General features: G+C 41.2%; 1 protein-coding gene across 1 annotated transcript in view; it reads right to left on the bottom strand.

Moving 5' to 3' along the window:
- THSD7B (thrombospondin type 1 domain containing 7B) overlaps positions 1 to 23,817 on the bottom strand; it is a gene marked incomplete at its 5' end in the record, with an annotated part of 264,182 nt that overhangs the window by 89,526 nt on the left and 150,839 nt on the right. The window contains 2 exons of the mRNA XM_082055441.1: positions 7,163 to 7,426; positions 11,538 to 11,732. Coding sequence (XP_081911567.1) covers positions 7,163 to 7,426; positions 11,538 to 11,732 — 459 coding nt within the window. The remainder of the gene's footprint in view (positions 1 to 7,162; positions 7,427 to 11,537; positions 11,733 to 23,817) is intronic.

The raw sequence follows: 23,817 nt of genomic DNA, 5'->3' as shown, positions 1-23,817 counted from the left end.
TAGAGCCTTGGCTTCATAACAGGGTGTATTTGTGACAAATGCATTATTAAGGCCAAAGAGATGGGCCACATTTCAAAGAGATGCTCTCACTGTGGCCCTCTGCAGAAATCAGGGCAGTAGATCGCCGGGTGCATTAACTTGCTATCAAAGCTCTCCTAAACCTCCAATAGACTATTTCCACACCGAGTTACTACTTCTGCACTAAAAATATTCCCAACTCCCATGGAAGAGCTTTAATCAACCTGTCAAAAACAGAGAAAAATTCACTGAGCCTAATAATAGAAACGAAGAAACCGACAGAAGCCAGGGTGGGCAGAGGTGGTCGGGCAAGTGGAGAATGACAGCGATCATCAAACACAAGAAAGTCTGCTTGAGGTTAGCAAAAAAACCATTCCTTCACATAGTGTGGCATTGCTGCCTCTTCACAAGGGTCATTTTACAGAATGCAGCAAAAAGCAGCCAAAAAAAATCTGGACAAAAAGACACGCTACAGAGATTTATATTTAGAGCCGAGAAGTAACAACAGACATCGCTGTCTGAATGCCGCATCTACAGAGGATGCTGCTCAAATAGCTAATCCTCCAAATATTTCCTCATAAGATGAAGGCTTGCATTCTGTAAGAAGATAAAGATCTCGAAGAATGTGTATTTCTACATACTAATGCCTCAGGGGAAGTCTTACCTTACTTTAAATAAGCTTCTTAGATAGCCAGTTTGACCCATTCAGAAATAACATTTTTTGATTGGTTTTTACCTTTGATTCTGTTGCCAGAAAACAACACAGAGAACAGCAATGTCTGAACAGTTGTCTTCATTTGATAATTCTTTTAACATCCAGGAAGGAAGAACTGTGGCCAAATTTTCTTACAGTGAACAGATTTAGGAAAAAAAGGAAAGGAAAAGATAGGGAATAAATCAATGTTCTCTGAGAACTGTTACGAGAGCAAGATGTAAAAATCCTGTAGTCAAACAAGAAATGGAGGGCAGCTCCTTGATGGGCTCTGTTCCTGCGCTTACAGCTCCCCCGGCAGCCACAGCTGTAATTAAGTGTCACTGCGCACATCTCCGAGGAGATTTGTGGAAATGTTGGAGAGGGGTCCAGAGGAGAACCCAGCCGGGATCTCAGGGCTCAATTTAGGAGCTATTTAGCCTTGAGATAGCAGAAAAACAGTCAAGGGTAACAGTGGCTTTGAAGAGTCCTGAAGAGGGAACACGCGGGTCGAACAGCCCCATCTGCAGCCAGCAACACCTTCTGGCCACCCGTGATCAAACCCAGCCTTAATTCCTGTGCCAGGGGATGGAAGGGGTGGAAGGTGAATTTTTAGCCAAAACCTTTTCCTCAGGCAGTCTTTGAAAAGCTTTGTCCTGGCAAGTTAAACAGTCATTTTTCTGTAATACAAAGGCCACAGAGAGATATACCGCAGAGACACATAGGGGAAACCACAGAAACAGGAGTATTGTAATATCTCATTAAACCGAAATGCCAAAAGAAGGGTAGGGTGGCCTGAACGTGGGGTGCCAAGACCACCTACTACTCCCACACTTTTAGGAAGGAGGAGGCACCCCAAGGTTGTCATATGCGGGGTCTGGAGCTGGGATGACCACAACCTCAGCAGTGTTCCCGTCTCCCTTGCGAAAGACATGGGGCTGTGAAGAATGAGGCCTCCAGATATGAGGTCCCATCCATAAGATGTTTGTAGGACACTGTCTATGGAAGCACAGACACCAATTAAAACAAAAAGTTGTTGGATTCTGGAATGAATGGTTTGTGCTAAAAAATGAAATTTCATTATACAATTTCATTTAGACTAAGAATGAAATTAAATAGTTAGGAATAGTTTCAAAAACAGAGGTGAAACTTCTGTTCAGAAAAGTTTCAATTTCTGAAGACTTTAAAAACAGAACCAGGGATTTCTGCAACAATTTCATTCTTCCAGATATGGAAAAATATATACCGCAGTAAATGTCAGAATAGATGCACTTGCACAAATGAACAGGCATTTATTCAATATAGCTTTTCCAACTTTTTTTTTTTTCCCCAAAAAATTGCTACCTTGTAGGAAAGGTAGTTTTGCTATCAGTCCAGGATAGACTTGGGTCACATTTCTTTAACCTATTGAGCTCTGTTTATAGTTTTTTCAGCTACACAAATATCATTTGGGGGAACAATTATTAAAAGTTAGTGACTGAAAGCTACCTGAAAATAGCTCATTTTCTCCTAAAATGACAGTGAGGGGTTTCACACACCGCAGTGGTTCAGAGCAGGTCCCTGTGTTGACTCACAGGTAGGTCACACAGTGTCTATCAAGCTGGTGGCTGGGATTTTCACCTTAGGGCCCGCAGACCCCAGAGGCCTGCCCCAGGTAGAGATACAGCACTGCTCTGGGCTGACCTTTTAGAAAATCAAACTTTGTGAGACTTGATACTACGTGGTTTTCAGCAGGAGGAGTTGAAATTCCTGATCCACGACTGTTGCATAGTCTCCTAAACCTCTCAAGGTGGGGGACACTGCCCATCAGGACAGAAGTGGCGCTGTCACTGCTGCCACACGCTGCCCTGATGGGCCTCGGAGCAGGGAACAGCCTCCAGCAACCACAAACGCTATGAGTTGTCACATCACCAAGTTTTTTTAACTCCTCCTGGTGCATCTGTTTGCTGATCCCACCCATTTGGGACTAAAGCTGACATTCTCAAGGAGTGACCTTGCCAGCAGCAATCCCACCAGCAGTGTTATACTGGTCTAACTGGGAGGAACAGAGCGACAACCCCGCATCAGAGACTGGGGAGCCCTCTGAGCAACCCCAGTTCTCTTTGATTTGTCCACCCACAACTAAACTACGTGCAACAAAACACTGCGCTGTTGAGAATAAGGAGGTTTATGAGCATCCCTACTGTGCCCTTCATAAATTTAGAGATAATCAAAGCTTTTTAAGGTGGCTGTAGGTTGAAACTACCCACTCTGTGATTTAAAGCCAGGATCTATTTGTCTGTTGTGTCTTTCTTCCAGGTTCCTGTTGTTGCGAGCACAGCACAATTTGAATAGTATAAGCACTCTTCATAAATTCTTGCTTTCCATAAATTGCCCGCCGGATCAAAAGCAGAACCCCTGTGCAAGAGCACAGAAATCTCCAGCCTTTGATTTGGAACAGATGAGGCACCCTATGTTCTTCTAAGATTAAAAAAAACCCAAAACCCTGTTGGCACAGCACACACACAAAAAAAAAAGAGGCAAAGAAGCTACATGAAATAATACAAAACAAAGGAGGTGGAAATTCAAAAACAGCACGAGCAACTCAGATGACAGATTGAGAAATGGATGAACTATAACTAAGAGGACAATTCCATGTCCAAAGAGGACGCTCCAAACATCAGCCACAGAACGGAGACCCTCTGGACTAGCAGTGAGCTGAATGCAATATAAGTCAGTCTTCTGATGGGAAGACAAATTGAGGCAAATTATCAATTACATTTTTGTAATATAGTTAGTCACCTCTATCCATAACTTCATAATTGCTTTTCCAAATTAAGGTAAGGAAAGGAAGAGTGAACCAACTTGGGGAAAAAATAATTAGCTCAGTCTGGGAACTGCAGGTCACTAATTTCTTGTGCTTATTGAACGGGCCATCAAAATGATGGGATCACTAAAACAAAGCAGTACACTATTCACAAAAGCTAGTCATATAAAAAAAAAAAAGCTATGGTGTGATTTTTTTGGACATCAGAGAAATGGTTTGGTTCAGAATGGATACAATTCTGAAAAGTCCAAGATTTGTACTTTCGAGTCACAGAATCGCAGAGTCACAGAATGTCAGGGGTTGGAAGGGACCTCGAAAGCTCATCCAGTCCAATCCCCCCGCCGGAGCAGGAACACCCAGATGAGGTTACACAGGAAGGTGTCCAGGCGGGTTTGAATGCAGAGAAGGAGACTCCACAACCCCCCTGGGCAGCCTGTTCCAGGCTCTGTCACCCTCACTGAGTCTGTCATATCCAACGATCATGAGCTAACGCACAATTAAACTGCAGCGAGGATGGGTAAATTAGTCAGGGTGTGACATCTGTGGCCACCACAGCTGACCGGAAGTGTTTGCACAAGCTCGGGCAGAGGTTCCTCCAGCCCAGGACTCGGCTCCTGACAGAAGAAGCTGGAATACTTTTGTCTTTACTGGTTTTCAACCTTGGGATACTCTGTACATGATAACTACACCAATGGTGAGAAAAAACATTTCCTGTTGAGAAGATACACTGAAAGGGTTATTATATTTGCAGATATTTGGCTTAGGAGAGTTGGAGCCTAGACTGCTGACAAACACAGATGAACAGACTTCAGTAATTTTTTGGTTTGGTTTCTCCCTGCCCAAGTTGCTAATGCAACATTTCTCACAAAATTCAGCGTAAGATCAGGGCCTCAGATCCTGAACCCCTCCGAGCAGTGATTAATTTCTACATTAGGCTCGAGCTCACAGTACATTCACTTGATAACTAAGATACAGTCATATAACAAGTCCCATTGACAGAGGTAAACTAAATCCCACTGAAGTGGTTGAGTTCAACAGCCCGGTTTCAGTCAGGGAAGGTGAAAATCGCTGCAAAGAGGCAAGAACCCAAAGTTCGCTCCCTAGAAAAGCTACAAACTGACCTATTCTATACATTTTTTAATGTCTTATACCTTCTACTCAAGGCATTATCAAGCCTGGGAGAAACTGAAACCTACTCCAAGGCAGGTTTGCATCCTTACATCTGTCTTTCTATACTTTGTAAAAGCTCTTAAAAAGGACCCAGCAAAAAAACAAGGTCTGAATCTTACAACTTCTGACTTTCGTCCTGGTTCAAGGGAAAGGAAAAGCACTGTCCTGCAATGGGGAAAGAGCAGGGAACAAAGAGAAGCCAGAAGACCTGAAAGATAGAGAAGAGGAACATGCTTACCCTCCGCAGCTCATAAAGCAAGAACAATGGCCAGACATCACAGTGATTGGCTTTCAATATGTAAGGCAATGGCTTAATTAGCCATAAATATGGTCAGCTAGCAAATGTTAAAAGGTCACTTGATACTGACTGTGAAAAAGACAAACTGATCTGCTTAAAAAAAATCTGTCATGAATAATCTCTCGGGGTTTAGCAATTCTGCATGCTTCTGTAATTTGCTCTTCTCTGTTATGGTTGAATAACATTCTGCTAATTATTAATTGGATAATGATTTGTTTCTATCACTAATTCAATAATGTGTTCAGAAGTGCATTTTGAAAGCTCCCAGCTCTAGAGACCATAAATATCAGGCTTATCTTCACTTAGCTGCTCTGGTTGGAAGGCAGGTCCCAAGTGATGGAAGTGGAGCCTATGGAGCTTTCTGCCCACTTTTGCGCACTCCGCACCCCAAACCACCAATCTCGGGTTGGAGATTAATAATTCACCCATAGGGGAACTCTCATGGGGTACGCAGAAGGTGGTTACATCTCACCCCACTTTCACTCCCACTTCCACACCTAAGGGTCTTCTGAGCACTCTGTAAAGAGAGTTGAGGAGGAAAGGCAGACATCAGGGCTCTCCATTCAGCACTGACTGTGCCTCCAGCCTGTGACACGGGTCTGGTGCCAGGCCGTATTGCAATCATTTCTGCTCTGATAAAGAGTAGAAGACAAGAAAGCCAACATTAATCCCCTTGAGCTACCACTCCCTGCTACCTCCCTAAAAGAAGCTGGAGCATTAAAAATGCCACATAAATATCACTGGCAGAAAACAGGCTTCAAGGTGATTCAGAAAAGCCCCACGCACAGATAACCTCCTCTTTTTAATAAGTGATAAAACCCCTGAGTTTTCCAAAAGAGCAAGTCATGGCACAGGCGAACCCACCTTTCAAAACCCAACAGCTCCCTTTTCGCAGAAGAAAAAGGTAATATTGTGAGGGAAAGGTATAACGTTCCTCCTTCATGGGCCACAGAGGCATAATCAATTGGTACAACAGCACATTGTTGAAACACAAACCCCGGCAAGCTGCTTTATGAATCCGTGCAGCCAGCTGGAACAGCCATCAACAGCTGCGAGAGGAATTCACTCCAGGACTGAATCACTTCATTAGGGTGGGATTTTTTTTTCCTTTTATGACATGCGGCTCCGACTGCCAATCCTTGTCCAGAAGACCCTCAACAGAGCAGCCCCGCTTCTTTCTCTGCTCCCTTATACACCCTGGAACGTTAATGGTTCCCGCTGTATTACTCAATCTCCTCCTGAGACATCATTTCTCCCTCTCTCATCATACAGATCACCAGCAGTCTTCAAACATACTACATCACATTGTTTGGTGTCCTAAGCTTTTTGAGTGTAAGTCAGAAAGCATCAGTGGTTTGGAGGCAACATGGGTACAGAATTTGCCCCTAAGATAAGAGCTTTTTTTCTATAAATCTGTTTAGGGCAATAATTGCAATGAAATCCAAATTGTGGGAACTGGGAGAAGATATCCATAGGGAATGACATTTCCTGCTTGCTCTACTTCTGCCCTGTTTCTGTTTGATACAGGCTACTTTAGGTTGTGTGAAGTCAAACTGCTGCTAGGACAGAACCACAGACCAGAGCCCCAGCAAACAGTGACATCGCAATATATGCTGTATATCAATTTGAGCTTTAGACTGGCACAAAATCACAAGGAGAGGATCACTGGCTGCTGAAGTCATGTACTTGGCATGAGTGACAGCAGGTGACATCACAGGTATGATTATCTCAAGAAAATTCCTGACTCCTCCACTGAAAACAACCATATGAACTTGCAAATTTAGTGAAAAAAAATTATAAACAAGTAGGAAATATCTTCAAACAAAATGCTAATTGAAATGCAGCTCCTCCTTCTTCTAAGCTTATACTTTTATGGGATTTTAAGATAAATAAATGCCTCCGGTATTCTGATGCCATAGCAAACTTTAGCACTCTTCTTCTTCGTTTCCATTGTAGAAATGCCAGCAGACCCTCATACTGAGGAAAACCTTAGCATTAAGAGCAATAGGAAGATATTAGAAGTAGAGTGTTCAACACTCATGGCAACCTTGTGAAAGCTGCTGCAGCAATTAAACAGTTTCACACCTATGACAGGCTCCAAAATGAACAGTTCAGTGGATGACTGTGCTCAGGACCCGGACTATTTACACGCATCGTACACTTTTAAAAATCTCCTTACCCGAACTGCTGCAGCGAGATGGTTCCACGAGTCTGCCGGTCTTGTCGTAACAGGCAATAGCCCGCAGCCGTACGCCCTCGCCACACTCCTTGGCATCCCCGTGGGATCGCGTTCCCAGCTGCCCCTCGGATGTACCCCCTCCGATAATGCAGTCGGACCAGTTTCCATGGGGCTGGGAGGTGAACACCTCGCAGGGGCACGGCTCTGTTTCAACTTGAGGATAAACTTCTGTGTTCTGGCATTTGTCTCGCTTTCTGCTTCGCCCTGTTCCAACCACAGAAATCTGTTCGTTAGCTTAACATCTGCTACTTTTGATAACAACACGTCATATTATTTATACTTGCATGAACTCAACACATTAGAACCAAGACAATCTGAATGTTAATATCCAGGGACGTTTCCGAAGCATCTATTAGCTGCTGCCAGTGCTCTGGAGTGCAAGGACAAGGTATTTATCTCCAGGGGCAACCGGAGAACTTGGAAATACTGTTTTGATGGGTAGGGCAAGGAGCTAAACACAAACTCTTCGTCTAGTAACGATCTGCCCAGAAAATGCTTTGTAATTTTATATAATATCATCTTTCTCTAATTATCTGATGAAAATAAATTGATTGTTTTGTCTCTATGTGCTCGCAATCAATGGTTGCCAGGACAACTTCCAGAGGACTATAAATTAGCCACAACTTCTTTGAGGCTACTTTATAAATTAGTTAAAGATGCACTCTGCACACAAACCGTACTTTGAATGAAACAGAAAAGATAATCCTCACTAAATTATCAGGGCAGGAAAGTACTTCAATGGTTACATTTGGTTTAATGTTTTCTTTTGCTCTATTCCTTCAACAGGTTTTAAAAGAAGGCTCTTCACACATCTCTCAGCAGCTTCAGGAAGCAGAGGCACTCAAATAAAGCTGTAGCACAGCTCTCTGCAACTTCTAGGCAAAATAAGAGGTTCCCAGTACAAGGATAATGTAAAGAAAAGAATTCATGCTCCCTGCATCCCTGCGGCTGCTCCGGGGAACAAAGGTTTACAAAGGGAACAAAGGTAAACAGCCTCTAAAGATAAAATCAATTCTTTTCTTGGCGTGGGTTAGCCAACGTGACGCGGAGCAATCTTTATGCAGGCTGAGCTCAGGAATGCCTTTGCATTTGGTATCTGCACAGAAGGGGAGAATTCATCTTCACTAGCAAACCGCATCTGTATCCCGTCCTCAAAAATGTTTCTTAGGGATCTTGGCCGCACTAAAAATACTTCTGCAAAAAGTTTTGAAAGCTTTGATCCCAAGAGAAATGTTCTCTCTTTGGCATTGCACACAAATAAGATACTAAAAACATAAAATAAGTTATATATAACCCCACGACCCTCTTTCTGGAACCAAGAGTCACAAGCTGGCTGTCATCAATACCTGTTTGCATAGAAATGTGCACTTCCAAGGTGAAGGGCACTGATTGCAGACCCTTAATATCACTGTCCCTCAAGCCCCAGCTCTGTCAAAATTGTATTTCCAGAGTTCTGGAGAATGCAAAGTTTGCCAGCACAAAGATAAAACAAACACAAAGAAATCAAACACTGCTGGCATCTGTATATTTATATATTTATAAGCAAATTCAAGCAAGGTATAAGAGGTACAACTCCACATACTTCAAGGGAAGTATTTTAAAAGGCTTTAAATAGATGGGGAGCTCTCTAGTGGCATTTCCAGCATTTTATGTTTGACGAGCTGACAGAAGGCACAAACTCAGTGTATACGTACAGCTGTATGCTCTGCAGTGTATTAGTAAACATGGGAATTTGGGACTTGCCCGTGTTTTGCCATTATTACATGAAGCACATCAGACACAGGTAAGGATGCTGATAGTCTCAGACTTTTACACCACCTTTTTCCACCTTGCCTTACCATCTGTTTTGTAGGAATGTTCCCCCTAATGAAGTTGCTATGAAAGTCCTAATTTGAGGGTAAAAGTGACATTCTTCCCATACTCTTCACAAAGACATAGTTTTAGAATTAGTGATGGTGATATTTTTATCATCTTCACAGATTGCTTCGGAAATTACTATTAAAAACACCACTGCCAAACTTTTCAAGGACATAAATGCTTCAATTAAGTAGTATTTTCTTCTTTTTAAATTAGATTTCTTAATACTAACAAATACTATATACATTAAATTTTATCAGGTAGTATATACTGTACATAAAAATTAAATGAAACATTGAAAATACACCTTCCTATAGAAAATGTTTTGTATCCATAGTACTGTGAATTAACTGACTGTATTAATTAACTGAAGACTCACCTAAAAACTGTGTTTTCATTATAATGACTTTGAATTTTGGTATGTTCTGCAATAAGTCTTTCGCTTCTCAAGTAATGACTAATTTTATATGCAGAGCCTATGATTACTTACAAAGTGAAATGAATAATACTATTAGAAACTGAGTGGGAGGCAAGCAAACTTAGCAAACAATTAGCAGATTCCCACTAAATGACATTGTTAATGAACTCTTATAATGAAGCTGAAGCATTCACTGGAGCACAGACACACACAGTGATGAACAAGGCGGTACAATTCACACACGCTTACAGAAAGGTGAAATAGAAACGGATAAAGGACTTTTAACAGCATGAAGGACTTCCAAAACAGCACTTTCCTGACATCTTTGGACTGAGTTCACATGGATGAGGTTTCGTCAAGACCTTCATCAAGCTCCAATTTTGATGAAGTTTTATGCAAAGACAAGGCAACACTAATCTCATCGAATTCTCCTTTTGAACTGTGGTCAAACCAAACCCAATGTCTGATTTGGCCCTTCCCGCCCAGCACCACCTGGGCCACCCTGACATGTTCAACATTTGCTTTTCAGGATGTCTTCACTGGGAACAGGCTGAGAGCACGAGCTCCTTCCCAGCGGGAGGAAGGGAACCCAGTAAGGTCTCATGAGAGAGCCTGGTGACGTTTGGTCACAAATGCAGTGTGGGTGAGGAGCCAGGCCATCAAAACCTGAATATCAGAAACCATTTTGGGCCACTTACTGGGACAGATCTATCTCAGATGTTGAATGGAATAAGAAAGGGGATAGAGAAGACCATATTGTTTTGTAACTTGCACTGATGTTCATAAAGAAAATTCAGATTTAAAGCGACCTAGAAATAAGTATTCACTTCATTCTTACATATTTTCTGTAAGATCAGGTACCTATTAATCTGATAGGCTTTAGAGGATTACTACTATCATAAACATACAGGCATTGATAGAGAGAACATTTTAGAATACTCTTTTTGGCAGAAACAACAGAGCACTGTATAATAATGATTTGTATGTAAAAGAGAAATCTTTATCCTTTAATGAGCCGTACTCATAAATGGCAGCTTGAAGCCATTATGTCTCTATATTGTAATTGGTAGTTACTAAAAACTTGGATCGCTCCAGCAGTAACAAAGTGAATAACGAGACAGCCCTGCAGCCAGGTACAAGGGAGTCTAGAAGAAAGGAGCAGTGGTCGCCGCCACATTTTGCTGCCATGCAGTTCCCAGCCATTATCACAGCAGATATTTTCACAGCAATGTTAGTATTTTACTCCACAGTAGAAGTCTTTGAGTTTTCACCTCTATTAACGGAGCAAACTCAAGCCAGCTAGAGCATAGCTCTCAAACACAAGAATATGAAAAGATGTGAGTGTTCAGGATAACAATAACAGTAAATTTCTTGTAAACCTTCTGAAAACAGTATAATTCTTTTTGATTTAATTTAGCCGTGTGTGTAGGGAGCGGGGGAAGACAACTTCTAACAAAAAAATGGCTCCAAACTATTCATGTTACAGAGTTTTAAAGCTTTTTCGGTCAGCATTCAAATAACATAATAACAAACCACAACAGCAAGTATGGGAGACTGCTCCATGAAATAGTTTGAACTAGATTGTTTAATGAACATATATAAAAGACCAAACAAAACTGTTTTAATGATACTGATTTTTCTTTATTCATGGTATTAATTTGCCCTGTTGAACTACTGGATACTGGTGAGCACAAAACTCCCAGCTTTAAACTTCATCTGGATTTCAACAGCCTTGAATAGAAAAACGCACTGACTTTTACTCTGGTATATACATTTGCTGCACGCTTCCCAGATTAATGGGTCACATAAACTTGCATAAACTTATTTGGTTTATGACTAAAAGGGGCTTTCCACCACCGAGTTTTTCTACACTATTCTCAAACCGAGCATTAAGCAGGCAATAATCAGTATCAGATCAAAAATCAATTAAGGACAATCACTATTCTGTCCGGATTTTCCCAAACCCTGAACATCAGTCCACCATCTGAGAGGCATTATTCACAAGTGTCACCATCGGATAAATAATATAAAAGATGATACCTGTGAGGGACCGTCTCCTGCTTCTAGTTGATTCACAGTCGAAGGAGCAGGCTGTAAATTTAGACCAGGGGGTAAAGGTGCAGTCGTCTTTGCAGGGAACGTGGCACTCCTGTACGCGGGACGGCATGGCTCCTGCCCACCGCAGGCACTCACCCGCGTCGGCAGCCTCCTCCTGCTCTGACACGCACGTAACAGCTGGAAAGCAAAGGCACAGAAATCTTTATCTTCTTATATATATTGTATTATACTCTGTGCAGTCAGGACTTGTGTTCTGTGCGAGATTCGCTCTTCTGGGTTAATGGGATAAAGCTGATTTAGTTTTAAGTCATTATTCATGCATCACTCAAAGATGTGCTAGAAGCTTCACAAAACCATAAAGACACAAAACCATAAAGACACAAAACTATTAAGTCACAAAACCATAAAGACATATCTAAATGGTGATATAATTCAATATTCTCAAGGAGGCAGCCATTGTAAGGGTTTGGGGCAACAGTTTAACCGATGATACCCTGTATGACCAAACAAGAAAATATATAATATAGTGTGGCTATGTGCCATAAAACATATTTGATCGAGGCTAGGATTCCCAAGCTGCGATGCATGCACTACCCATGGGACTGAAACTGCTCCAAAGTGGAAAAAAATAACTGAACAATATAAAAGAAAGCTTCCTTCTCTGAAACTGTCATATTTTCCGTATTTCAGATGAAGGAAACGACTGTCTGAGCAGCTTTCCCATGCAGCGTGGCAAAGCCCTGGCACGTACTGAGCTTCACCTTCACAGGCAGTAGCCCACATTCAGACATCATGCAATTCTCTGGTTCCCAAAGCATGACCAGGTCTCTAAGACCAGGCCATGGCAATAGGAACCAGCAGGAACAGGGCCTGCCTGGGGCTGAGGTCTCTCAATTTGGAGGCAGATGCCTTCATGGCCAGGCAAGAGTCAAATGGAGCTTCCATGAGCACAGCCCAGGATTTAGATGCACTGATTTCACCCTCAGTTTTATTTTAGGTCAATGCCCTTTTCCTTCAACATCTCTGTCATTTTTGGGGCTGTAATGTTTAATTTTTCAGGGTGGATAATAGCACTGTATAGCCATGATGGAGGACAAAAGTAATAATGTATATATCTGAGTCACCAGAAGCCTATAATAAAACTTGCTAAAGTTTCAGTGAATTAATAATGAGTAATTATCACAAATAAAAATAGCCTGCACATCATGGAGACTTTCAATTCATTAATAACAATTAATTCTCACAAAATCTCCAAGATTATAGGCTATTTATAACCTACATTGTAGGTTAACCAAAGCAAAGATAGGTCATGACGCGATTAAAGTAATAAAGTCAGGGGCAGAGTTAGGAATTGAATTTGGCCCCAAGAGTTTAGTCATGCCAGGCTCTCTGATTTCAGGCAAGTCCACACATTGTATCATAAAGCTGAAGAAGATGAAATGATTTAATCCAGATTTTGTTATTTAACGACCTGTGATATTATTTTATGGAGATTCGTAAATAATTCAGGTTTTTGAGGCAGCATATATTTTTCCTTGTTACCAGCACTTAATTTAACCAGGAGTGCATGAAGAGAAAAGGAAAAATAATTCTCTGTTTTCTTACAGTTAAAGGATCGATTGGGGTGTAACTTTGCAATGAATACACATGATTTTTGGGTTTTAACTACAGGGAGCAAGGGGTGGGTTGGCAACCACCTGGAAACAAAAAAAAAATCTTATTAAAATGTAATTAGATTTCTAAGGAAAAAAAAAATCAGCATTTTAAAGAGTGTGCAAAAGGTGAGCAATTGTTAGAAGTCTCTTTAGACTCAAGTGACAGTAAATCAGCATATTAATAGCTATCTCTAAATTGCTGATCCTTGCCTTTCACTTTCAATCCCTGTGACCTTTCCTACCTCTCAGCTCTGGCAATCAGAGACTGGGAGACATTCCCCTTCTCAATTACGAGGGCACAAGGACCGAGGTCACCTCTCTGTACGGGAACACAGGGTAATTGCCCTCTTCAGGAAGGTTAAACGAGTAACAGACTCTGCTGCCTGAGGGCTCTGTAGCCTCATCACCTTCAGCAAGGTCACCAAAGATTTGGCAATGCCAACGCGGCCACACGAAGTACGGCCAAGTGTGTGCAAACCATCTTCTCAGCATCGCTACAACCGCTGGTGTCTGCAGGGAAGAGAACAACATCCCACGCTGCCAGACCCGCGAAGCAATATTTGCGATCACATAATAAACCAGCATGCCGCAATGTTTACTGCTACCTGAGAGAAGACCACGGTTCATTCCTGACGTTTATTAACAGCAATGCAAGTCATGGAACTTCTAAACAAAGATGTTAAACCAGACGCTCCATACTGCAATGAGTTATTATCTAACGGTCCGATCTTCTGCACAAATGTCCTTAATTTTAAGCACACGAATGATTCACCGAGTTCACTGAGGCTATTTAGATGCTAAAAGTAATGGATATGTAAGGACACAGAGATCAGAGCAAATATTTGACAGAGATCATGGAGCTTAAAGAAATTAGTGGCAATAGTAAACATGGGTAGAGGAAAGTTAAATTAAACCAACAAATAATATAGGGGATTATGCATGTATATAAGCGCAGAGACATGAGCTGAAAAGAAGAAAATACAGTGGATAGTCTAGTAAGAGATATAAGACCTAAAGAAGGAGAGGAAGATGATCTCCTATGAGGTGTTTAGGGACAGGCAGGTAGTTGAAGATCTAGAATTGCTTCTCTTTTCTACTTCAGGAATTTTTTAAGTGCAGATCCTGGTAACTCCATCAGGTCATTCCTGACAGAACAACAAACCTCAGTGTCAGCAAGGAGAGAAGGCAGCAGCCAAGAGCAAGGAATCCAAAAAGCTTTTTCTGATGCCTAAAATGCTACCTAAAGAGCAAACATCCTGCTTGCTTCCCGCTCTCCCAGACTTTTGCACTTACCAAGGCCAACAGTGTTATTACTAAGCTGGTGGGCCCAGATGAGCATCTCCATGGTGACTCAACTGTCAGCTGCGTCACTTTGCTGGGAGAGCGGGCATGTCTCGGTGTACACACACAAAATAAAACGCCGGCCCCGAACACCTGGTACCCGCACACACCAAAACCCCACACCTCCTCGGACGGCCCTGAGCAGAATGATGAACTTCAGTCATGTTAGGAGACAACTCATTTCCATTGAAGAGTCCACAAGCATCTTCCAAGACGATGTCAATGCCTGACTTCTTCAGTTTGAGCTGAATTATCTTCAGGATCCTGAGCTTAATGGGCCTGATCTTCGCAGCACGTCAGTCGTAAGAAATGGCAGATTTCTGCTACATGCTTGAGGTGAATGCTAAAATAAATTAAATAGAAAACTGATTGTCCATTAGGGCATATTAATGGATTGAAAAGGGCCAGAAAGGAAGCATCAGAGCTGCCAGATCCACTCCTGTGGTTTGGCCAGGAACTAGTCACCCCATTTCTGCCTGCTGCAAACTGATTTCCCAGTTAAGTTAGCTTTAACTCCGAAGAGAAAAACGTTTTCAGATACAGGCACTTCTGCAAACAGAATGAGACAAATTTGTTTCCAGTGGACCTTCAGGAAATTTAGTGAAATTATTTATCCTCAGTGGTTTCAAACTACTGATTGGTTTGGCTCATGTGTGGTTTATGTTGCATAAAAATTATTTCCCTGTAATCCTTAGTTCTGTCACAACGGCTTTAAATAAACTCAGACCACAAAGCCATTTCTGCTATGTCAACATCTCTTCTCTTTTTGTTTTTTAAGTGGGATACCACCAGAGGGAAATGCAGAAATGCAGTCCATTTACAGCCATATGCACTGCGAAAAATATAAAATCACATTGTAATGATAAATCCCTCCCAGACATAATGTGTGATTTCTACCATCTCTGCAGCATTTAAAATGTCCACAAACACAAACAGAAACAGCTAATAACAGGACACTGCCAGATAAAGGGCTTAAAATTATAATATTGATTCCCACGAAGAGGGGAAATGCAGGATTTCCTTTTGAACTCCTGCTATTCTTTCTTATTACCACCAAACTGGAATTAAATACTTGGGGCCAAGCTGCAGGATGACAATTTAATGCAGTTTTGTTGATACAAAAAAATGGCTAGCACAAAAGAAAAAAAAAAAGGTACACCTTGTATTGTAACGATAAAAAGAAGATCATGAAATAAACGGAAAGGTTTAAAATCCTAAAGGAAAGTATCTTTTTTTTCAGTGCAGGGCTGGAGTTGTTTAACAGTGTGGATACACCCATTAAGGTGTCCACAAAAGTTAGGGATTAATATGAGCAATTAAAATAGCCGCAGATGCAACCACTTTGCTTCAAGGCACGAGTCCAGTGTTAAATGTATGGCTTGGGTAGGAAATCTCCCTTTTTGCTGGTACGGGGTCCTGCCGGGATACTGCACAAGGACTGCTAACGGGATACTCCATAGGACTGTCTCTGTCTTCTGGGTTTATATTTGCACCCATAAGAACAGGTTCGTATGCCATCCTCTCAGCATATGGCACGCAGAAACAGATGGAAGATATATTCTTTAACTACGTTTATCTTAAATTAAAAGTAAATAGCAGACACTTCTATAAACTTTTACATAGTCAAATTAAATGTCTGTCTGCTGTCAAATTGCGTCCTCAGATGACATTACATCGCCACCGAAGCGGCACGTCAGCACCGCTTTAGAGCACTACGGATGGTCCCAACAAAGGGACTGTATCGAGAAAGAAATATCATAGGCACAGCATTGCATCCAATAAGGAAAGATAACAGAACTACAGTTCCACTTAAGTAAAAATCCAATTATAGACAGTCTCTTCATTTACCGAAGTTATAATCAATTCTCCTTTAAAAATTCATTTCAATAGTTTCCAAAGGGTAAAAAGCTGAAGGGTGAGAATATCAACTACCAACAGTAAAATTATATTGTACCATGGCACTTCAATTTGGGAGACCTAAATTAGTGGCTTCAAAACTCTGGAATTAAATGTCATTACAACATCTGAAAACAATGACTGATAATTCTAGGAGGGTACACTCAAGCCAAACATTAAAACTAAAGCTATACAGTAATGTAAATGAAATGGCTGGAGTTCGTACATGAACAACGGGATGACCTATGAGGCTAGAAAAGATGTAGATACGATAATGTAATAATCTCCTCTGGCTTCAAATTCTAAGAATGTGTGAAAAATCAAAGCCAGCATGTAAAGTCAACGGAATTATTTCAATGTATCTGTTTACCTTCTCACTCTTCAGAAAAATTCTCATTTGGTGTTGCATGATTATTCTCACAACCCTTCAATGTAACAAGATAACGAATCATTTCTTACATGTATCACTGATGATAAATGAAAAAGGAGTTTAGGGATAACACATTAGAAAAAAATAAGAAAACAATTTTAAGGATCCAGACTTGCTGCCCATAAGCACCATCTCACAACTCACGATGACCTCATATATTTTCTATATTGATGCTCCGTCATACTTAGAACAAGTTTCTCCAAAATCCCAGGTGGAACATTTATGTTATTCTTGGTACGTTAACGTAACCCCTAATTATAGCAGGTCAGAAGCAGACATAAGAGAAGACATAAGTCTTGGCTGAGACTCAGGTTTAATTCTAAGGCTCTGTTTCTGCAAGGACAAACGTATACGCTTAAGTTCACCACTGTGACCTCTCCCTTGGGTGCAGCAGCACTCCCTGCTATGGACTTACAGAAACAAACCATAAGATGATAATTAAAAATACGTCTGAGGAAAAGAACAAATGACTCCAGGAGGGACATTGCAGACACAAATCCAGGAAATATAACCAAGGAAGAGCTGGAACAACTAGTCCTGAGATTGCTGGTTTCCCTTTTTGTAATTATGAATGATATTGACAGTAGAGCTAAAGGGCTAATAAATGCCACCAGGAAACCGAGTGCTGAATAAACACAGACCCCACCAAATGTGGTCTGTAAACAAACAAGTGGAGGCTGAGATTGGGCTGGGAAGCAATAAAGATGGTAAATATCAACTGAAAAGATAAAGAAAAGCAACTGAAATTATTTGCATGAAAAGGGGTCACGGAAAAATTGGATAGAAAAGCTGCGTTCGGAGCATTAGCATGGAGGAGAGACTGTAACAGGAGGCAAAGGGAGAACTTTGGGATAGAACTAGAAGGGGGAAAAGAAAACATGCAGAACTCTGAAGATTCTCCTCAACTTAAAGGTCCAGGTTTCACCTGCTCTGTGGATTAGTTTCTCTCTGCAGCCCTCCCACAATGAGATGTGTGTGGGGAAAACGACAGCTTAATCCAGGTACCGGATCCTCAGGAGGAGCCTCAGCTGCAGCTCCTGGGGGCCAGCGTGGTGGGAAGTCACCTTCAGCACAGCCACAGCCGTGTCCCCACCGGGACAGCCATCCCCATGTGCTCCTGTCTGACCCAACCGCAGAGTTCCCCTGTGGCTACACATCATTGGTATCCACCAGACGAGAAGGGATCAAGGGGTCGGTACATGAGGTCTGTGTCCCAGAGGTCCATGTGTCTCCCACATCACTCACTCCTCATGGCTCAGAGTCTCTCAGCCAACACCACAGTGCAAGCACGAGAACGGATCAGTCTCATCAGTCTCTCTGAAAGGGATTAAATATGTCCAGGGCTGCATATTAAAAGGAGAAAAAGAAATGCAGCTGGCTTCTCTCATTTAATGCCTTAAACTGGACTCCCCTCTGTTCCATCTTAAAATAAGAGTACAATTTTTCTTGGATAGTTACAGATCGATAATTTGGTTGGGAATATACGGCTCAGATCATTGAAAGAATTGAGCTGTACATGTCAATTTTCGCAAACTGTGTGACTTCGTGGTTTAATTCTTCCTCAGCTGTGAACCAAGACTGCCCAGTGTTTAAAGAGAAGTGGGAGAGAAATAATATTGCTATAAAGCCCATTCCTCCTCCCACTCACACATTGAATCCAGAACATGGGAATGATACATTGCTATCCAGCACCATTTTCATTTTAATACAAGTGTTTCTTATTGCAAGTGGTTCACACTCTGCCTAGCTAGAAAAACAAAATAATATGATTTTTTAATGTTTCAAATTTACTTTGACCAGAGAATAACAGCAATCTGAGTGCTTCTACACTACGCAATCAGTCTAAGGAACCTTTCACAATTTTTCCCTTTTTTTCCAACTTTATTATAGGTTTTGAATTGCTTTTACTTTCATTTTCTATTAAAAAGAAAATCAATGGAATTGCGTTAGATGATTAATGATAGAAATTTTGCTTCTGCTGCTTTCAGAGACCATAACAAAATACAAAAATATGCTTCCTTTATTTCCTCTTTCCGTGGCCCACAATTACTAAAATTACTTGAGTTCAATCCATTTGTAGCACCCATCATCAAGTTATATTTAAGATGAATTGTTTATTGCACAACTTGAAAATAAAACTAAGACATCCTGTTACATATACACACATTGAGACCACAGTAAATAAAGCGAATCAAACATGCCAAGTAACACGAGAGAGAGAAAATGGAAAACAAGCACAACATTTACATTATTTCTAGTAACTCAAGTTGAAAAATCTTCTAGCTGACTAGGAAAGCATTGACTTTCTTTTGAAAGCTCTGCCTCAGTTATATATTCACTGGCCAGGGTTAGTGATAGCTGAGTGAACTTAAAATCTAATGCCACCTGTTCTATTCCAGCCAGGTCCAACTTTTGGTAGCACCCCGTGGTCATCTTTCACAACAGCAGGAGAGCTCAACGCTAAGCCAACCCACATGGCAAACCCAGCCTTAGGAACGGCCCAGAAGACAGCCCTGTAAAACCTGCCCAGCCACATGCCCGTTTCAGGCTGAATGTTTTTGGTGTTGGGTTGGATAAAATTATCCACTTTTATCCTCTTTCAGATAACTGGACATAAGAAAACATTGCATTATGTTGGTTTAGGAAAATGCATCCGAAACTCTTGCTCTGGAAGGCAGGTACTCTGCCATTTCCACTTCATCTCTCCCCTTACGGTGAAGAGCAGACACTAAATCCAGAACATAACAGTAACACAGTGACATACTTTCCAGCTCTCCCAACATTATATTTAAAATATTGTGGTCCAGGGTAAAACCTAAAGATTTTAATCTATCCTTCCCCCTCAGCTCCACACTCCCCAGCTCCACCCCAGCATTGGCTCTTCTTATTTTAGCATTCAAAACTCCTTGCTGCTCTTGGCCGTTCAGGGATCAGCAACTAAACCCCTGTGGACACACATGGGCCCTTCACCAACTTTTCAACTCATCCTGATGCCTCCTGCTCCCACCTGCCCAATCTCCCCCTCCTCAAGTTAATTCTGTTGTCAGTGTCCACATCCCAGCCTCTGAGGGATGCTCCAAGCCCCAGGTATGACAGCACGAACTAACCTGCTGTTGCATAGATCTCCTCATTACAAAAAGGGGTTGTGTGGCAGCCTGTTGTCCATTGGAGTGGATTCATCCTATTTTGTCACTGCCTGGCCACAGAGCTAATGCTTAATGACTATCTGAAATTACCAGTTCCTCCCTAACAGTACTGCCTGTATAGTGCTGTTCATACCACTGAACACAAGTGAAGTCACGTGGATTTGGACTGATGTAAAATAAGATCAGAACAGGGCCTCCTCTATTTATTTTTAATTAACCACACTTTTCCAGAATTCAGACAATCCTGGTGTTTTACAGGACACAGACTTGTCATCTTTAGCAAAGTTCAAAACTGCAGTTCTGAAAGTACTAACATGGAAATTTGGAAACCTCCTCATCACTTTTAATACTCTACGCATAGAAACTGCTGTTAAATTTTTCTAAAGCACCAGTGGCTTTTGCAGATATGGCCCTGCATAAAACTTTCCACTCCAACTATCACTTTTCAACAGTAAAGAAATTATAAGAATACGAAATGCTTTGAGGTCTGAAGTCTGGCCACTCATCTCCTGCCTGAAACTGGTGAAACAACTAAGTCTGCTCTGACCGAAGCTAATAAAAATGCAAACTCAAGTAATTAATCTGGTCTAAATTAACTGTCTTCCAGCCATCATCCAATATTGTCTACCTCGGGAGACAAAATAAAGATCCTGTCCTTGATATTGAAGGGTCAGCACAGTCCATCTATAGTACAGACCCTGGACTTAGACTGAAGGTGAGAGAGACAGAAAGAGATTGTGATAAATTTCCCATGCACGAGCTTGAGAAATCAAATGTTTGGGGCCTTTCGGGAGATTTGCCCAGTGGGAAACCTAAGTACGCAGATTGGAATCCCAGTAAGAGCAAAGTCACACTCTGATGTGTGGGAGTTCCACACACATATACATAATGTATAAATTATACACACAGAATGGCTTTTTATACTTCTTCCTAAACATTGCTAGTGTGTGGGGAAGAAATGTTTTACAGAAATGCTACCTCAGGGCATCCTTTCTTAGAGCAGGGAAAAAACCTCTCCAGAAGAGACTAACAGTTCAAGATACTGAAGGATATATTTCTATATAGTGTATATAAAAGACACTGATTCCCATAAGAACTGGTATTCCCCCTGGGTCATGTTAAATGAACATTTTGTGTGAGCGAAGGCATCCCAATAGGTTTGCCTCTTAAGAATAATAAAAGTAATTACACTCATCTTTGCTTTTGTTTGTTGTTCAGACCATTCTCACTGCTAGTATGTGCCTTTTTACTCTTTTTTTGAAGCTAACAGATCTAAAGGGACTATTTGTTTTCCTCTTCTAGTCTCTTAAAAACAAGGTAAAAGATCAGAGAGGATGTAAACGGAGGTATCTTACAGTATGTTATATTTTTCATATGATGATCTTCTCTTTCTTTCTTGAAGGCAGAAAAAAAGAAGAAACATTTCTTATTTAGCTGCTGCTCCTCTTGTTAAATTTGCACTAAATTGTTATAATTGAGTGGGGATTATAGAGCAGATTGTATTCCTGCCGCATCAATGGGAAAACTCACATTTATTTTAACAGGAAAAGAACAGAACCTATTACACTTTCTTTTTAATATCTATGAATGAAGCATTTGTTTGCAAGCATTTGTTTCAAAAGCAATTACACAATCCAAACACTGATTGATCACCATAAGATCGTTCATGTATAACAGATACAATATTTGGACACAAATATTTCTCTGTTGTTATTTCTTTACCATCGGTTCAGATAATATAAATTATAGTTTGTTTAACCAAAAAACACCCCACAATCAAATGCAATAAAAACAAATTAATACAAGAGAAAGTAAATTGCGTCAGAACTGGAAATATTTTCCACCCTGCTGGAAGATTATTAGTACTTTTAGCTATTCTTCACATGCTTCACTCTATAACCCCGGGGTAGAGCTGACTGGGACACTATGCTACATTTTCTTATATTACAGTCTTTCCAGTACAAACTATTTTAATCTTGGTAATAATAAAACCCAGGGTTGATTCTCATCTTATTCCCTCTTTTCACCTGTGAAGTTTTGTTCATCTTTGCTGGAGCTCCGAGCAGTTTCTCCCACAAATTTGCTCTGTGTGTGAATCTTCCTTGACACAGAAGGTTTCTGCCAACTGCCATCACGAGATCAGACAACATCATGCTAAAAGTGAGAGCACTTAAAGCTGGGGAGGGTCACCTTTGGAAAGTAACTTGCAATACAATTTTACAGAAATTGTTTGTTTATTTTTTCTGACTTCTTAAAAAATGTTCTTTAAAAACAAACAAACAACAACCACAGACTCACCGACTGGTTGGGGTTGAAGGGACCTCTGGAGATCATCCAGTCCAACTCACCTGCTAAAGCAGGTTCACCAGAGCAGATCACACAGGAAGGTGTCCAGGTGGGTTTGAATGTCTCCAGAGAAGGAGACTCCAACAGCCTCTCTGGGCAGCCTGGTCCAAGCTCTGGCACCTCAAAGCAAAGATGTTTCTCCTGATATTCAGATGGAACCTCCTGTGCTTCAGTCTGTGCCTGTTGCCCCTCATCCCGTCATTGGGCACCACTGACAGGAGTCTGGTCCATCCTCTTGACACCCACCCTTGAGATATTTATAAACATTGATGAGATCCCCTCTCAGCTTCTCCAGGCTGAAGAGACCCAGCTCTCTCAGTCTCTCCTAATAAGAAAGGCCCCTCATTTCAAAGTGGTTGAGTCACAAGTACCTATCGTCAGCTTCCTACTCCTCTAAGAGCAGAAATGTCCTCCACACCCTTGAGAAGTTCTTGGTGTCCTGGCAGAGCATGAGGACCTATGGTCACCTCTGGAGAGGCATGTCCACGCCAGCCATGGAGGGCAGCACCAAGGAGCACATCAAGGACTCAGACCTGAGGCTGCCTCAGGGACATGAGACCCAGGGGAACATCTGAACCTTTATCCCCTGGAGAGGGAACAAAGACTACGGCCAATTATGCCCAGCAGTACCAATTCCCTTAAAACCATGTAAACATAATCAGAGGGACTTCCAAACTTTCCCAAAGTGGTAATTACTTCTTCCATTTTCGAATAAGTTCTTTAGGAAATAAAATTCAATGCAAAACCAACTCAATACTTTGAAAACCCATCAAGATTCACATCACATTTCCTTTTCAGAAGGGAGAACCGATATTTGGAATTTTAAGTGTGTATTTCAAAGAAACGGTAAATAGCAGCTTTTTAATTCATCAGAAACCCAAAGGAAAAGGAACTTTCCATACAAATGTGCTGTATTGGAGAAACTAAGTCTTGTTGTTGCTACAATGAAAGTATAAATACAGCACACCACGAATTCGTAGTAATTTGTTTCTGTGAGCAAGTTTGACATGGCACGGCCAAATAAATTAAGATTGTACGGCTACACAGAACTGAGAGATTCTCTAACATATCACATTGGTATTTTGCCTTTTATAAATCATTCATCACGTCAGACCTTTTTCTCCATTTCTCTTTAAACCTTTGTCTTGTCCTATTTGAAGACCCACGCTCCAGGGTTATATCTTATCAGTTAATTAACTTTTAGAATGGAAATATAGCAAAAATGACTACATAAACTTTTGCTCATATATATCAAAGCCAATGTCAACCAATGTGGTTCCTGTGTACCTAATCCAGGAGACCTATAATAAAATCTCATCTTCCATTCGAAGCCTGAGGCAAAAGTAGGTCTTGCAGGGAGGTTTAGTAGAGCAATAATGTTGCTCAACAATTTAAAGACTGGTCTAGCTACTAAACTTTATGCCATAAGGTTCTGGCATTACAGTTTT

This window comes from Streptopelia decaocto (assembly GCF_964273445.1).
Source record: "Streptopelia decaocto genome assembly, chromosome: 6".
Lineage (NCBI taxonomy): Eukaryota > Metazoa > Chordata > Aves > Columbiformes > Columbidae > Streptopelia > Streptopelia decaocto.
The sequence above is the reverse complement of the archived record's forward strand: the minus strand, read 5'-3'. Positions and strand labels throughout refer to the sequence as shown.